This window comes from Puma concolor, chromosome D4 (genome assembly GCF_028749965.1).
Source record: "Puma concolor isolate L17-30 chromosome D4, mPumCon1.1.hap2, whole genome shotgun sequence".
Taxonomy (NCBI): domain Eukaryota; kingdom Metazoa; phylum Chordata; class Mammalia; order Carnivora; family Felidae; genus Puma; species Puma concolor.
Genome location: NC_141679.1, coordinates 67,663,225 through 67,680,044, shown reverse-complemented (window position 1 = coordinate 67,680,044; position 16,820 = coordinate 67,663,225). Strand labels below are relative to the sequence as shown.

The 16,820-nt window shown below is 38.2% G+C and overlaps 1 protein-coding gene across 1 annotated transcript in view; it reads right to left on the bottom strand.

Annotated features, from left to right (window-relative positions):
* Positions 1-16,820, bottom strand: part of FKTN (fukutin) — a 75,620-nt gene that overhangs the window by 52,587 nt on the left and 6,213 nt on the right. The window contains exons 2-3 of the mRNA XM_025935277.2: positions 11,297-11,484; positions 1,044-1,103 (exon numbers count right to left, since the gene is read on the bottom strand). Coding sequence (XP_025791062.1) covers positions 1,044-1,103; positions 11,297-11,401 — 165 coding nt within the window. The 5' untranslated portion in view covers positions 11,402-11,484. The remainder of the gene's footprint in view (positions 1-1,043; positions 1,104-11,296; positions 11,485-16,820) is intronic.

Below are 16,820 nucleotides of genomic sequence, written 5' to 3'. Positions count from 1 at the left end.
AATGCAAACTGGTGCAGCCACTCTGGAAAACAGTGTGCAGGTTCCTCAAAAAATTAAAAATACAACTACCCTCTGACCCAGCAATAGCACTGCCAGGAATTTACCCAAGGGATACAGGAGGGCTGATGCATAAGGGCACTTGTACCCCAATGTTTACAGCAGCACTTTCAACAATAGCCAAATTATGGAAAAAGCCTAAATGTCCATCAACTGATGAATGGATAAAGAAATTGTGGTTTATATACACAATGGAATACTACTTGGCAATGAGAAAGAATGAAATATGGCCTTTTAGAGCAATGTGGATGGAACTGGAGAGTGTGATACTAAGTGAAGTAAGTCATACAGAGAAAGACAGATATCATATGTTTTCACTCTTATGTGGATCCTGAGAAACTTAAGACCATGGGGGAGGGGAAGGAAAAAAAAAAAAAGTTAAAGAGGGAGGAAGCCAAACCATAAGAGACTCTTAAAAAGTGAGAATAAACTGAGGATTGATGGGGGGTGGGAGGGAGGGGAAAGTGCGTGATGGGCATTGAGGAGGGCACCTGTTGGGATGAGCACTGGGTACTGTATGGAAACCAATTTGACAATAAATTTCATATTAAAAAAAAAAAAGAAAAGGAAACATGTTGAATAGATTTTAATTCCTAATCATTGTCTTCCCTTATTCATAGTTCAATTCTGATTCATATATTTTTTCATTTGGGGATGCACCATAGTTCAGTGAGTGAGGATTTTGAAGGCAAACAGTTAGAATCTGCACTCAGCCAGCCACTTATTAGCCAACTAACCTTAAACCCTCTAAGTGAACTGAGGATAACAATATGTACTGACTTCATGGAGTTTCCATAAGGACTACATGAGATACTGCATGTAAAGTACTTGACACAGGGCCTACCTCTTCCCCTCCAACACCTACTCCTACTGTCCACCAAGGTAGTTATTATCATTGTCATCATTCAACAAATCCTTATTGAGCACATACACAAATGAACTAAAAGAACATTGTAAATGAGGAATTTCATACTTATCTTACATACCCACTGTGTGCTATCAAATCCAATTCGGTTTCCCTTAGATTTTGATACACCAGCTCCATTCTAAGAAGATAACAAAAAAAATTTTAATAAATTCAAAGCTATCTTTCTCTGTCTTATTTTACTTGGCATACAGGGAACAAACTGGTGGTTGCCAGAGGGGAGAGAGTGAGGGGGATGGGCAAGATGAGTTAAAGGGAGTGGGAGATATAGGCTCCTAGCTATGGAATGGGTAAGCCATGGGGATAAAATATACATAGAGAATACAGTCAATGGTATTGTAATACTGTTGTATGAGAGGTGGTAGCTACACTTGTGGTAACCACAGCATAACTGTTGAATCACTATGTTGTATATCTGAAACTAATGTAACATTGTGTGTGAACTATACTCCAATTAAAAAAAAAAAGTCAGGTCTAGAGAATCAGAAGGAAGAAAGCATTATCAGTTTTCATCTGATAAGCCCCCAAATACTTTGAAAGTAACAGGAAAAAAGAATGTCTGATGGTCTAGAGACAATGGGAAGAATGTTTCAAGCTCAAAGAAGATCCAAAGAAGTTTCTTATGCCTTGAATGTGTTCTTTACATAGAAGACAGATGGGAGGATACTAAAGAACAAGAAGAATAGCCTTACCCAACAAATGAAATATGCCCCAAGTTTCTAAAAAGGAGACTTGGGGCACCGGGGGCTCAGTGGGTTGAGTGTCCAACTTCAGCTCAGGTCATGATCTCATGGTGCATGAGTTTGAGCCCTGCATCGGGCTCGATGCTGTCAGCACAGAGACCACTTGGGATTCTCTGTCTCCCTCTCTCTCTACCCCTCCCCAACCCCGCAACACACACACACTCTCTCAAAAACAAAACAAAACAAAACACAAAAAACAAAACTCATCACACTCAAAAAAAATTAAAAGGAGACTCATCTCCCCACTAAACTGCAAACTCAAGGGCAGGGACCAAGTCCAATCCTTCTTTATATTGCCAGTGCCTAGCACAATGCTTGGTAATGACTAAATACTTAATTGTGGTTTGCTAAATGGAGGGAAGGAGAACAGAAAAGAGGAAGAGAGATACTGAGTAATCAAGGTAAAGCCAGAAGTGGTCTCTCCTCATAAACTCTGCAACTTAGACAATAACATTTTAATAGCAAGAGATATTTGAGAACAAACTACAAAGAGACAGCTCTGTAATCTTCATCCTTGAAAAGAGACTGCAAACTCTATAACATAGCCCTTGTTACTCATAGCCCTCCATGAGTTAATTAGACTGAATTTCTGAGCTGTTTGTTTTCTCTGCTGGATCACTCCCATCAGTATACAAACACAATATTATTTCTATCTTAAAACAAACAAGCAATAACTCTCTTGCATACCCACTGTATGCAACTAACAATTTTCCCCCCTAACTAACAATTAACAATTTTCCCAACTAACAATTTTCCCCCCTTAAGCAAAACCCCTAATGGGCTGTCTGTTCTTATTGCATCCGATTCCTCTCCTCTTATAAGCTCTTGAGCTTAAATTCACTCTGCCAACTATTCATCAAGATCACCAATGACCTCTATGTTGCTAAATCCAATGGTCAATTATTTTTACTCCTTGTCTTATTTGATCAAGAATTGTTGACCACTTGTGTCTCAAACACTTTAGTTGCATGGCTCTCCGAATCCCATACTTCTGGTTTTCCTATTTCTCTCTGGCTGCTCCTTCTTTTCTTTGCTAGTTCTTCCACCTCCCTGATGTATGAGGGACCCCCAAAACTCAGATCATGAGACTTTTCTCCCTCTTTTTACTCTACATTCACTTTCTTGGTACCTCATCTATTCTAATGGCTTTAAATACCATCTGTATGCTTACCACTCTCAATTTATATTCTCAACCACACCAGTCCTTTGAACTCCAAACATAGATTCAACTATCTACTCACCTTCTTCATTTGGATGTCAAATAGTCATCTGAAACTTAACATGTCTGGAAAAAGCATCAGATCTCTAACCATCCCTCAAGCTTGCTTCTCATCTCAGTAAACAGTAACTTCCCCTTTCCAATTATCTAGGCCCCAAATACTAAAGTTATCCCTGACTCTTTTATGTCTCTTATACCCCACGTCTAGCCCATGAACAAAATCTGGTAGCTCTACTTTCTACCATTAGTTCCCTTGTCCAAGCCATCACCATCCTGTATAAATTATTAGAATAGACTTCTACCTAGTCTGTTTTAGCCCTTGACCCTACAATCTATTCTCAACAGAGCATCCATTCTACTACCTTTTTAAGAAAATCAGATCATGTCACATATCAGCTCAAACTTTCCGATGGTTCACAATCTCACTCAGAACAAAAGCAAAAGTCCTTATGGTTTACAAGGCCCTAAACAATATAAACTCTCTTACTATTCTTACTTACTATTCTTCCCCACTCTCACTCCTCTATAGCCACACTGATCTTTTTGCTGTTCTTAAAACTTCCAGACATGTTCCTTCCTTGGGACTTGGGACTTTCGTGCTTCCTTTGGTCTCTAGGTAGTATGCTCCTCTTGTAGATATCCACAGAGCTCATTCTTTTCAAATATGCTGTTTCCTCTATTTTTTAAATAATTTTTAAAGTTTATTTATTTTGAGAGAGAGCACAAGTAGGGGAGGGGTAGACAGAGAGAGAGCAAGAGAGAGGGAGGGAGGAAGTCCCAAGCAGGCTCTGCAGGATCAGCGCAGAGCCCGATGTAGGGCTCTAATTCATGAAACTGTGAGATCATGACCTGAGCCAAAATCAAGGGTCAGACGCTTAACCAACTGAGCAACCCAGGCACTCCTGTTTTCTCTATTATAATGGCCTTCCCATCTTTCTATACCTGAAGGATTTACACTCATTTTATAAAACCAACTCAAAACATTATTTCATTCATTAAATATTCAATCATAACCTTCCTAAGTGGGTTATTCAGCAGATTTTCATTCCCTACAAACTTTGCACTTACCTAAGCTTGAAGGGTCAAGGATAAGGACATAGGAGGATACAGTTTTATAGGGGCTGACAATTATACAATTTTGGTGGTCCTTTTTAATAAACAGAATGCAAAAATATATTTTGCAAACTTTACCAAAATATATAGCTGTATAACATATTCCTAAGCCTCCTTCAAGGGCCTTTGGAAGTGAGGGGCCCTGTGGTTTAAATCTCATCTATCTGGGGTACCTGGATGGCTCAGTCAGTTAAGCATCCGACTCTTGATTTCAGCTCAGGTCATGATCTATCTCACCCTTCATGAAATCAAGCCCTGCATCAGGCTCTGTGCTCAGGATTCTCTCTCCCCCTCTCTCTCTGCCCCTCACCCTCCTCTCACGTGCACACTCTCTCTCTCAAAAATAAAGAAAGAAAACATTAAAAAAAATAAACAAATAAATTTCATTTATCTTAATGGTTAATCAACCTCTGGTGAGGTACAGTTACTGGCGACCAGTGGCTACAACCATAGCTGTAAAGGAGGAATGTAGTCCCTATCAAGCAATGATCCTACAAATAGAGAACCCAAAGAATAAATAACATGACCTCTCTTTCCTCCAGGTCTTCAATCTCCAGATGATGTTTCCCCTTGGCTGACCTCCAACTAGAAAAGGGAAGGGAGCTCACCTCATGCAGTCCATTGAGGTCAGCTCCCCGAGACGCAGACTATTGAAGACAAGATCTGGAAGGGCAAACAGAGACTATCTACCATACCATGGTAAGAAATCTGGATCTTACTCCATAGGTATGCTATGCAGAGAATAACTTGATCAGATATTTAAAAAACATAACTGGGACAGCTGTACAGAGAGGATTACAAAAGCTAGAGACTAAAGAAGAGTTCTTAAACTATAACTAGTAAAGTAGGCAGAACAAGGTTTATGAGATGTGCTTTAAAGAAGTAACATATTGTCATTTGCTTATATGTCTCTTTATATGTTTCTTAACTTCTCTCCTCTTCAACCCCAAATTTCCCCAGTTTCTGACTTCCTAGACAGCAAGGATTACACTTGACTCTCATTTCATCTCATAGCCTAGTACTGTACTTGGGCACATAGTAAGTACTCGACAAACATTTGACAAATAGATGACCAAATGCTCTAAAAGAAATGCTATATCAAATCAAGTGGTTTTTCTTTTTAAAGGCTAAAGATATTCCTATAGGATTGAGTAAAAATGTAAATGAAATGAATAAATAAATGGAAAGATGGAATCAGATGCCAAAAAGGAGGGGTAGAAAAGGTCTTGTGGCTATTGAACACCACTGATAAATGAGTTAAAATAAGGGATATGTCATTAAAGAGAAAGTATTTAGCATATAGGAGGTGAAGATTTAAGGAAAAATCCTTTCATTTTTTGAAAGAACATCCAACAATCCATTTCTTATAGAAACCAAAAAAAATTCTTTATTTTTTTTTTAAGTTTATTCATTTTGAAAGTGACAGAAAGAGTGAGTGGGAGAGGGGCAGAGAGAGACAGAGAGAGAGAATCCCAAGCAGGCTCTGCACTGTCAGCATGGAGCCCGATGTGGGGCTCAAAATCACGAAACATAAGACCATGACCTGAGCCGAAGTTGGACACCTAACTGACTGAGCCACCCAGGTGCCCCCAAAAACAGAATTCTTAATCCAGCATGATCATTAATCATGCCTACAGAGAATCAAACAGTAATACTTACAAAAACTGTTTGAGTTTTCAATAATTGATCTTTTTCAAGTGTTTATAAATTTGTAATCCTAAGGATCAGAAACACTAACCATGATAAATTCACCAACACTCCAGGCAGATTCCCCTTTTGCATCTCAGTGCCTTTCCTTATAGTAGATGCACTGCTCTCTAACTTTTTCCCAAGTCACTGAAGTTCTTAGTGCATAGGACTCATAAATATGATCTGACACAGTGGGAAAACTTTGCTTATTAATTAGCCAAACTGCTTGGCCAGAAAACCTATAGAGTGTAAAGTCTGGGGATAAATAGAAGTATTTTTTAAATATCCCTCAATTCTAATGGAAGAAATTCTTTCATATTCTCCTGAACAATGGTGGTCATGGGGGCGGGGGATGTGGGGGAAAGGATCAGAAGAGGGGAACAATAGCATTTATCAAAGTTTACCACACTAGATCAGATTATCAGATAGAATATTCTTGCTCCAGCAATGATCCACATATTATCATTCAGAATATAAGGGAACTAGCCAGTAGTCAAAGGAGAGTTTTTAAAAATCATGATTCTTAGATGATTTTAGCAAGCAACTGACCAACTCAAAAATTTCAAAAACCTTTGTTGCCATGATCTAAATGGCTGCAAGATTAATTTCCATTTCTAATAATGGCATATGGAATTGTTCACTGTGAATAACTATTGCCACACTTGAAATCCAAACTCCCCTTCCAACTCCCTCCTGACCTTCTAACCAAACACACTTTGCAGCTCACTGCTCAGCCATAAGACAGACAGTTCCAGGAGCTCAACAAGCTGGCCAAGTTTGCCCGCGGGCAGGACCAGTTGGACCACAGAGGGGATCACCCCCTGAGCCCGGCAGCCACTTCGTATAAGCCCTTCTGGGCCTGGGTACTTCAGATCTTTGGTCTTAGGCCACTCCTCACCATCTTGTCCTGCCCCAGCCTTAAGGACAGCCAGCTCAGGGGATCAGGCTTTTAGCAGTGGGCAGAGAGTAGAGGGAAGAGGCTTTTTTAAAGAGAAATGACTGTCTTTTGACACTTTCCTTTAAAAGAGTAAGCACTTCCTGTTCTTCCAACTTCAGGTTCACCTCTTATTAGGAGGTTGCTGGTGGGAGCCAGAGTAGGGACAAATGCTCCTTTGTCCCTCCTCCTCCTCTGTGCCAGTGCCACTTGGAGGCTTCTTGTCTTTTCTGTTTTGACTCCTTCCCCATTCAGTGCCGAGTGTGTGTGTGTGCATGTGTGTACACATAAATATAGTCATAAGGGGCAAAAAAGTACATACAATGCAAAGTAAGATATCCTAGCACAGAACCCTGTAAGTGGCTTTCTAGGTAGTAAGAGTAGCTGAATACTGCAGGCACTGAGTGCTGCTTATGGTTCTAAGTCAAGGACATTATTAAGGTTTGGTTCACCCAGTGCTTTATACAAACACAGTTCATGGGCTTTGTCTTCCTTCCACTGAGGCAGCAATATTTTATAATTTTCTATTGTGATTCAAAATGAGCCATCTTATCTATCTCGTATCTTATCAATGTTACAGTATTTTGTTTGAACATACTTGTATTTACATGTGCGACTAGCTCTATGAGTGAGGACACAAGTTTTGGGACCTGAATTTGGCAATCTTCAGCAAGAAGCTTAACATATCTGGGCTCCAGATAACTCATTTATGAAAAAAATGATCAATGAGAAACCTGTAATAATTAAATCCAATTTTATTTATCAGGCAGCAACGTAAACCTTGAAAGGACTAGAATGTGTGCACTATTCATAGCTACCATCTGCTGAGCACCTACCATATAGCAAACACTAAGTGAGATGCGTTACATACATTATCTCAACCAGTAAAGCTGCCAGTAGCCCCATTTAAAGAAACTGAGGCTTAAAGAAGTTAAGTGACTTGCTGTTAAGACAAACAACCAAATAAGGAGTCAAACTCAGGATTATCTAGGCCCCAAACTTAAGAATTAATGCTGTTGCCACTTCTACCAAATTATGAGTTCCTTGAGAGTAGGACCTGTATTCCATTTATCTCTGTATTCTTGCAAAGTGCCCTGTATATAACACGTAGTCAATAAATACAGACTGAATGAGCACCCATAATTATAATCAGATTGTCTAGGTTGGTGCAGTAAAAAAAAAACAAAAACAAAAACAAAAAACAATGAACAACTGACATTCTATAGGGGGTCCTAGAGATAACCTTTGTGATGTAAACTGCCAGCCAATTGCTTGAAAGGTGGAGCTCACAGAAATTGCTCACAAGGTCATCACACAAGAGTTTGTATTTCAAAGGCCTGTAAGAGTTTGTATTTCAAAGATCTAGAGGGTTGTTCTAGAATCTGAAGAGTCAGCTCCACCCATCTATGGAGTTTTAGCTGACCCAATAGATATACAAATTCCTTACCTTCAATGCTATCAAATAACTGGATTATTCAGACCTCATTTGGGAGATCATAGAAAGGCTAAACTTGTCTAACCAGCTAGGGCCAAAAGGAATTCTGTGTCGAGGCCCTAGAAATGGTCAAAAGTAGGCCTCCTTCACTGTGGGTGGGAATCAAAACTGGTATAGCCACTCTGGAAAACAGTGTGGAGGTTTCTCAAAAAGTTAAATATAGAGCTACCCTATAACCCAGCAATTACACTACTAGGTATTTATCCAAAGGATACAAAAATACTGATTCCAAGGGGCACATGCACCCCAATGTTTATAGCAGCACTATCAACAACAGCCAAATTATGGAAAGAGCCCAAATACCCACTGACTGATGAATGAAGATGTGGTATGTGTGTATGTGTATATATATATGTATATATATACATATATATACATACACACACACACACACACACACATATATACACAATGGAATATAATATCAAAAAGAATGAAATCTTGCCATTTGCAACAATGTAGATGGAACTATGCTAAATGAAATAAGCCCATCAGAGAAAGACAAATACCATATGATTTCACTCATATGTGGAATTTAAGAAACAAAACAGATGAACATGGGGAAAGGAAGGAAAAATAAAATAAGATAAAAACAGAGAGGGATGCAAACCATAAGAAACTCTTAACTATAGAGAACAAACTGAGAGCTTCTGGAGGGGAGGTGGGAAGAGGGATGGGCTAAATGGGTGATGGGCATTAAGGAGGGCACTTGGGAGGCACCTGGGTGGCTCAGTCGGTTAAGCATCCGACTTCGGCTCAGGTCATGATCTCACGGTTCGTGGGTTCGAGCCCCGCATCAGGCTCTGTGCTGACAGCTCAGGGCCTGGAGCCTGTTTCAGATTCTGTGTCTCCCTCTCTCTCTCTGACCCTCCCCTGCTCAAGCTTTGTCTCTCTGTCTCAAAAATCAATAAACGTTAAAAAAAAAAAAAATTTTTTTTAATTAAAAAAAAAAAAAGAGGGCACTTGGGATGAGCTCTAGGCATTCTATGTAACTGATGAATCACTAAATTCTACTCCTAAAACCAATACTATACTATAACCAGGAAAAAAATATGCCTCCTTAACTCCAAGATATCAATAACCTTTCTTCCCTAACGTATGATAAATATTAGAGTACTCTCCTTAAGAGCCTGAAAAGATTTGTAGTCCTCAACATTTACTACTGCAGACATTTACTACTAGAAGTAGGCTGTGATCACAGATAAAACCAACTTTTCATTCTTGCCCTAGCTTTAACACACAATCTCAGTGTCTTTCTGAATTGCCTGAAAGTTCAAACATGACCTAAATCATGTTTGTTTTTTTAATGTTTTATTTATTTTATTTATCCCACACATGCAGGAAGGGGCAGAGAGAGGGGGAGACAGAGGATCCGAAGCAGGCTCTGCACTGACAGCAGACAGCCTGATGCTGGGCTTGAACCCACAAACTGTCAGATCATGACCTGAGCTGAAGTCGGATGCTTAACCTACTGAGCCCCCCAGGCGTCCTTAAAATCATGGTTTTTATGCTGATGCTGCTGATGTGTAAGTTAGTGCTGATCAAGGTTACCATTCTCCATTCTTCTGCTAATAAATCAAACAACTTTAATTGAACTAGAAATCATTTTGTGTGAATTTTCTGTCTAAGGATATCCCACAATTGAGAACATTGAACAAATGAGAAACGCAATTCAGATATAATCAGTAAGCAAAGTTTACAGAATTCTGAATTCTCTTCCTATGTTATAAGAAACTATACTAGAATACTCGAGATCCATCCGTATTTCCCTGAAGTTTAAGTGAGATCTTGAAGTTTAATAAAAAGCTGAAAGTTTAAACATTTTCCTCAACAAAATCGAAAAAATTTTAAAAGTTGGGAGCTTTTAAATAATAACGTCTATTATTCTAACTATACTTACTATTTTTAAATAAAGCATTTTTTTTTCTGGCTGGGATAGAGAAACTAATTGTATTCCTTATAGACAGCATTTTATCTTCACACTAATAACATACCGGAAGCATCTATACTTCCACTAGCATCTGTCCCCAACAAATTATAAAAATATGGAAGAAAAAAAACATTTCTCATTGTTTCTGTCACCTTGTCAAAATGCTTAGCAAACAGTGACTTTTAAATAAATTTTTTGAATGAGTACTGGGTATTATATGTAAGTGATCAATCACTAAATTCTACTCCTGAAACCAGGATCACACTATATGAAGATAATAATAATAGCTCATATTTACTGATCTCTTTATGACATGCACTGTTCCAAATGCTTTATGTGTATTAATTCATTTAAGCCTCACAAGTCTACGAGCTGGTATCTTTATCGTCCCTATTTTGTAGATGAGAAAACAGAGCATTTAGAAGTAATTTACCCAAGATCCCACAGTTAATAAGCAGCATAAATGAGATTTAATCCTAAAGTAGTGTTTCTGCTTTTTACAACTAAAGCTACACGGCATTTGGGGCATCTGAGTGGCTCAGGTGGTTAAGTGTCTAGCTCGTGATCTCAGCTCAGGTCTTGATCCCAGGGTCATGAGTTCAAACCCAGCATTGGGCTCCACTCTGGGTGTGGAGCCTACTTAAAAACATACAAAGAGCTACAATGCATTCCAGGGGAAAGGGTCAAAATAGTAGTTATTTGTAGAAACGTCACATATAATTAAGATGGGATTTTTAAGTTAATGGAGGAATTCAATAAGTGATACTGGGACAAATGGTCAACCATTTGGGAAAAACTTTAAAGTTACAGATCTAATTCATACCTCATACTAAAATAAATTCTATTTAGTTAAAAAAAATTAAACATAAATAGTACTTGATGAAAATACAGGTGAATACTTCCACAATCTTTGGCTACTTATGACACAAAACTAGATGCCCTAAGGAAGAAAGATCTTGACAGGTTTTCTACTTAGAAATCTTTTCTACCTAGAAATTAAATACAAATGTACTGGGGGTGGGGGGTGGGGGGTTATACTATGAATATAAAGTTAAAAGACAAATTAATAAACCAGGAAAAATATTTGAAATATACATGATAAAGGTGTAACATCCTTAAAACTATGCACAGCATCTAAAGAAAGACAACACCATCAGAAAAATATGTAGATAGGAACACAAAAAAAATTACCTTTGCTGATATATAGTGCTTGTAGTAGTATAACTGAAACAGCAGAAATGCAGAACTTGTCAAAGTTAAAAGCGCCAAAATCACGTTCTTGTTGATTCTACTCATTAGTCTGTGGTGCTCACTTGGTTGTCCTTTGAGAGTAACCCAGTTGGTGTCATCGTTTTTGGATAAGAAGATAATCTTGTTTTCTGTAAACAAAAAAGATATTTCTAAAGAGACAAAAACTTATTTTTACTTTTTCACCTTTAATAACTGCTTTCTCTATTCATCTACTGGATAGCTGATATTCATCTTGTTACAGTTTATCAAAAAGAACTTATAAACACTATTTACCTTGAGTTCTCGCATTGTTCAAAAACACTTGTCAACTCATAGTTGTGCTGAGGTCACAATTTCTTTCCCCCTGACAACTTGTAGATTTTATACAATAATGCTATAACACTAAATATCCCCTGACAATATCTGATCCTTCCCCTAGCACTCCCCTTTAAATTTTTTCAGTTAAAAAGTTGACCCTTTTAGGGGCCCCTGGGTGGCTCAGTCGGTTGAGTGTCCGACTTCAACTCAGGTCATGATCTTGCAGTCCATGGGTTCGAGCCCCGCATCGGGATCTGTGCTGACATCTCAGAGCCTGGAGCCTGCTTTGGATTCTGTGTCTCCCTTTCTCTCTGCCCTCTCCAGCTCGTGCTCGGTCTCTGTCTCTCTCTCTCAAAAATAAATAAACATTAAAAAAAAAATTTTTTTTAAGTTGACCCTTTTAATGTGATGAGCAGAGAATGCATTCCTTACCTATGAAAGCCAATTTTTTTCAAAACTAGGTTATGTAATGATGTTGATGAATGTACAGCTGACCTGTGAACATGGGTTTGAATTGCCTGGGTCCACTTATACGTGGATTCTTTACAGTATGTGCTGTAAATGTATTTTCTCTTCCTTAGGATTTTTTTCTTACAATTTTCTTAATATTTTCTTTTCTCTAGGTTACCTTATTGTAAAAATATAGTATATAATACATATAATATACAAAGTATGTGTTAATTGACTGTTTATGTTATCAGTAAGGTCAACAGTAGGCTATTTGTAGTTAAGTTTCTGAGGCGTCTATCACATACTGATTTTCAACTGCATGAGGAGGCTGGTGTCCCTAATCCCCACACTGTTCAAGGGTTAATGTATACTAGCTTTTCTTCATCATGTGTCCTTCCAATCTGTAGAACCAAGATTTCTTTTTTTAGTGGGAAGTTTAAGTTATATGTTTGAATATTCTTCTGTTCTAATGTTGAATTCTCTTATTTCCAGAACACACACCTGAGCATGTTTCATCTCCTCTCATTCCCATTTCACTTCGTTCAACTTCCAAAAGCTTGTTGTCATGCCCTTTACTGACTTTTCAACAATGTTAATTCTCCTTTTTGCTTCCCATATGGCCTTTTATTTCTCTGATTTTATTTTTCTTTCTTTCTTGAGCTCTGCCAGTATATGGTTTATCATATACTGTTGTCTTATTATTTCTTCCTAGCTAATTAACTTTGTCTATTATTTTAAATAAGTGATTATTTCGGGGCACATGGGTGGCTCAGTCAGTTAAGCATCTGACTTCAGCTCAGGTCATGATCTCACTGTTCATGAGTTCGAGCCCCGCATCAGGCTCTGTGCTAACAGCTCAGACCCTGGAGCCTGCTTCAGATTCTCTCTCTCTCTCTCTCTCTCTCTCTGCCCCTCCCCGACTCGTACTCTCTCTCAAAAATAAATAAACATTTAAAAAAAAATTAAAGAAGTGACTGTTTCATTAAATTTGTTAGGCCAATACAGTTTTCTCATGGGTTCTTTGTCACTTGTTTTTCCCTGTTTCTTTTTTCCTTTTCTCTGGTAGCAGTTTTGGGGAGATAACTGTGCTCATTTCCTTTTTCTTATTTACCTGTGAATGATGTGAACTCTACTCAGATCAGTTACTTGCAAGAGGCCTGTGGAAGGAAGAAACAAGCTGTGTTCTGGACTAGAAGGTAGTCTCTAATATACAAGAAAGCATCTTATGACACAGTGTTTTGTGCATGTGTGTGTGAGAGAGAAAGACAAAGACAATGTATCCAAGAACAAGTGAGAGAAAGTCGTTTAGCCATTACTCCTTGCCTCACCAAGAAAGTGATTCCTGCAAAGATGGGGTCTCTCTGTATGTTTTCTTATGTCCTTTTCCTTTCCTGCTAGTTCATGCTCCCAAACAATCCAAGAAAGCTCTTACTGCCTTCCTATGCATCCTGTTGCTACTGGAAACAGAAGATCTCTCCCTGACTGCACTGCCAGCTCTATCTGAGATCTCTTCCCGACAGTATCCTCTTTCAATCTCTTCCTGCTTACGGGAACCTTTCTCAAATATTTTGATTTGGGTTATAGGATTCCTGGTCTCACCAAAGATGTAATCTCTGTCTCTCAATCTCCTTGTTGTTTCAGAGTAATTTCAGACAGAAGGGGGTACAAATGCCTATACTCTGCTATCTTAAAAACTAAAAGTCTTGGTTTCGAGTTTTAAAACAACACAAATGAGCTTACAGAGCTGAAGACTACATGAAGCATGCACTATATTATATAAAGTCAACAAACTACTTAAGAGAAATGATACTAACAGTAATATGAATAATTCACTTGATTTACAGATGATGTATACAGCAAAAATAACTGAATAAGTCATAATCATGTTGTCTCCTAAAACAATGAAAACTAGCAACATACATAAAATAACATTGATGATGGTATTAGTTTTTGCTGTCAGCTAAAAGCTGCTAAAACAAATACTCTGATAAGGGCAGCTAACAAGATAATAAGAAGAATGCCCTTCGTTTTCAATATTTCAGCTCAGTTTCTTGTGGTTCTAGTAAATAGTACTTCAGCATATTGTCTACTGATTCCTATGTAATTTTCTGAAGTGGCACTGAGAGTGCACCATCACTTAGCCTCTTCTGTGCCTGAATTCATAAAGAGAAAGAAAGCATAAAAGGCCTATGTAAACCACGACAGAAACATAAAGACCAAATTAATATCTTGTTCTCTCTTTGGACATGTCTATAATCTACAATTAATTTTTACATGAAATAAACCTCCACAACGTATCATCAATCACTTAACTCTACTGTTATTATCAGGATGACATCTAATTAACTTTATTTCATTATTTTCTATAAATGCCGAGGCAATTCAATTGCAAAGGAGGAGTGTTAGCCTGTCAAAACATTCTTCTTTGCTAGCACGATCTTTAAAATGAAAAATGCAGGAGCGGCCTGCATGGCTCAGTCGGTTGAGCATCCAACTCTTGATTTCAGCTCAGGTCATGACCTCATGGTTCATGGCTCAGCATGGAGCCTGCTTGGGATTCTCTCTCTTCCTCCCTCTCTGCCCCTCCTTGGCTCCTGCACATGTGCATGCACATTCTCTCTTAAAAAAAAAAAAAAAAAAAAGACTTTAAAATGAAAAATGTGGTACTTAAAAAAAGAGTGGCTTACTGATTTTTACCTCTCAAATATGTCTGGCATCAACTCCCTCTTCTTTCTTCACCATCAATCTAATTTAGACTCTAATTGTCCTCATTTTACCTGGAGCCCCCATCTCTACTTTCTACCTAGCCATAATCTCACCTTTACAGTGACAGATATATCAAGTTGCTGACATATGATTCAAGTTATGCCATGATAAAATTTCTTCAATGGTTCCCCACCACCTACAAACAAAGTTCAAATTCCATGCAATGGCCTTCTAGAGGCAAATTCCATAGGCTTCTTCCACTTCACACACTCTATGATTTTTCCCCAAGAATTCCTGGAATACATACCACACTTTCCTGTGTCTGCTTTTGCTCATTCCCTCGTGTGAAATGTTTTCCCCCATTTCTATAAAACCAGCCCTACACCTCTTTTCATAACTCCTCTCAAGTAACCATCGTACAAAGTCTATCATGTTCTTCCGAGTCACAATTAATTTCTCCTACCTCCAAACTCCTAGTTTTACCTTCCTGCAAGGAACATTTATTGCCTATCTTAACAGCATAGATGCTGCAAAAATGCTAAGCACTGGGATACAATGATAAATAAGGTACGGTTTCCTATTTTCTAGGACTTTAGAGATGAGTATAAGTTTCCCAAAGAAGAATGGTGGGGTTGATGGGGATGGAAGGTGTGATACGCCTAAAGAACAGCATGGGGAATGTTTTCCAAAATGCACAGGCCCCATTCCTTACCACCCCCACATCAATTAAACACCACCGCTCAAGGGGCACCTGGGTGGCTCAGTTGGTTAAGCGTCTGACTTCGGCTCAGGTCATGATCTCATGGTTTGTGAGTTCGAGCCCCGCATCAGGGTCTGTGCCGCCGGCTCAGAGCCTGGAGCCTGCTTCGGATTCTTTGTCTCCATCTCTCTCTGCCCCTCCCCTGCTCACACTCTGTCTCTCTCTCTCTCTCTCAAAAATAAATAAAAAAATAAAAAAACAAAAAAAACCCACTGCTCCAGTTTGTGATAGACTTTCTCAGAGACAAACATGGAGGAAATGTATATAGTGTAACTGCCATGAAGGAATAAGCACAAGTGACTATGGGAGCACAAGGAGAGGCAAGTAACACTAACACTTTTACTACTTTGCATTTTGAATCATCCCTATTAGTATGTATGATTCACTTCCCTAGCAGCCTAAAACTGACTGAATTAATACCAAGAAGTAACATGTGTGCTAAGTCTACTCAAATACATGGCACAGTGCTCAAGAGCACACAAATCATTTTTTAAAGTTTTTATTTTAAAAAGTTCTCTGTCCTGCAGGAACTTTTATGATAAAGCAAAATCTGAAATATGAAAAAGTGATTTTTTTTCAGAATTGAAAACTCATACTTTTTCCACCTCCTGAACAATAAACATTTAAAAATAACATAGAGAGAAATATGGCATAGAACCAAAATAAAAATATTTTTTGTGTATACATTTCTTTTTACATGGGACATTTTAGCTATCATAATAAAACTTCTGGGGTGGATAGGTAATGTATTTTCTTACTTAGGTAAAGCTTTCTAAAGAAGGCAGTATATCATTTCTAATGGAAAAGAGAAGGAGTACTGCACAGATAATAAGTTAAAATGAGGGGAGGGGTGCCTGGCTGGCTTAGTCGGTAGAGCTGAGGGTCTTGATCTCAGAGTTGTGAGTTCAAGCCCCATGTTGGTGGTGTTTACTTACATTAAAATAAATAAATAAATAAATAAATAAATAAATAAATAAATAAATAAATAAATAAATAAATAAAATGGGGCAGGGGGAATAAAGGAAAAAAAGACAGCAAATGTTTTCAGAAAAATACATAATGCAGACACTAAGGGAGTTATGAGGTTTCAGTAAACCAAGTATCTTTAAGTTCTAATGAAAACATGAAGTTAATATAAGTGTGGTATATTGCAGCACAGAATTCGTCTCAGATGACATGGAAGCCTGCCGTAACTAGTGCCATAAACTAAGATTTGGCAACGAAGAAGAAAGGATTGGGTAGATCTGCTTC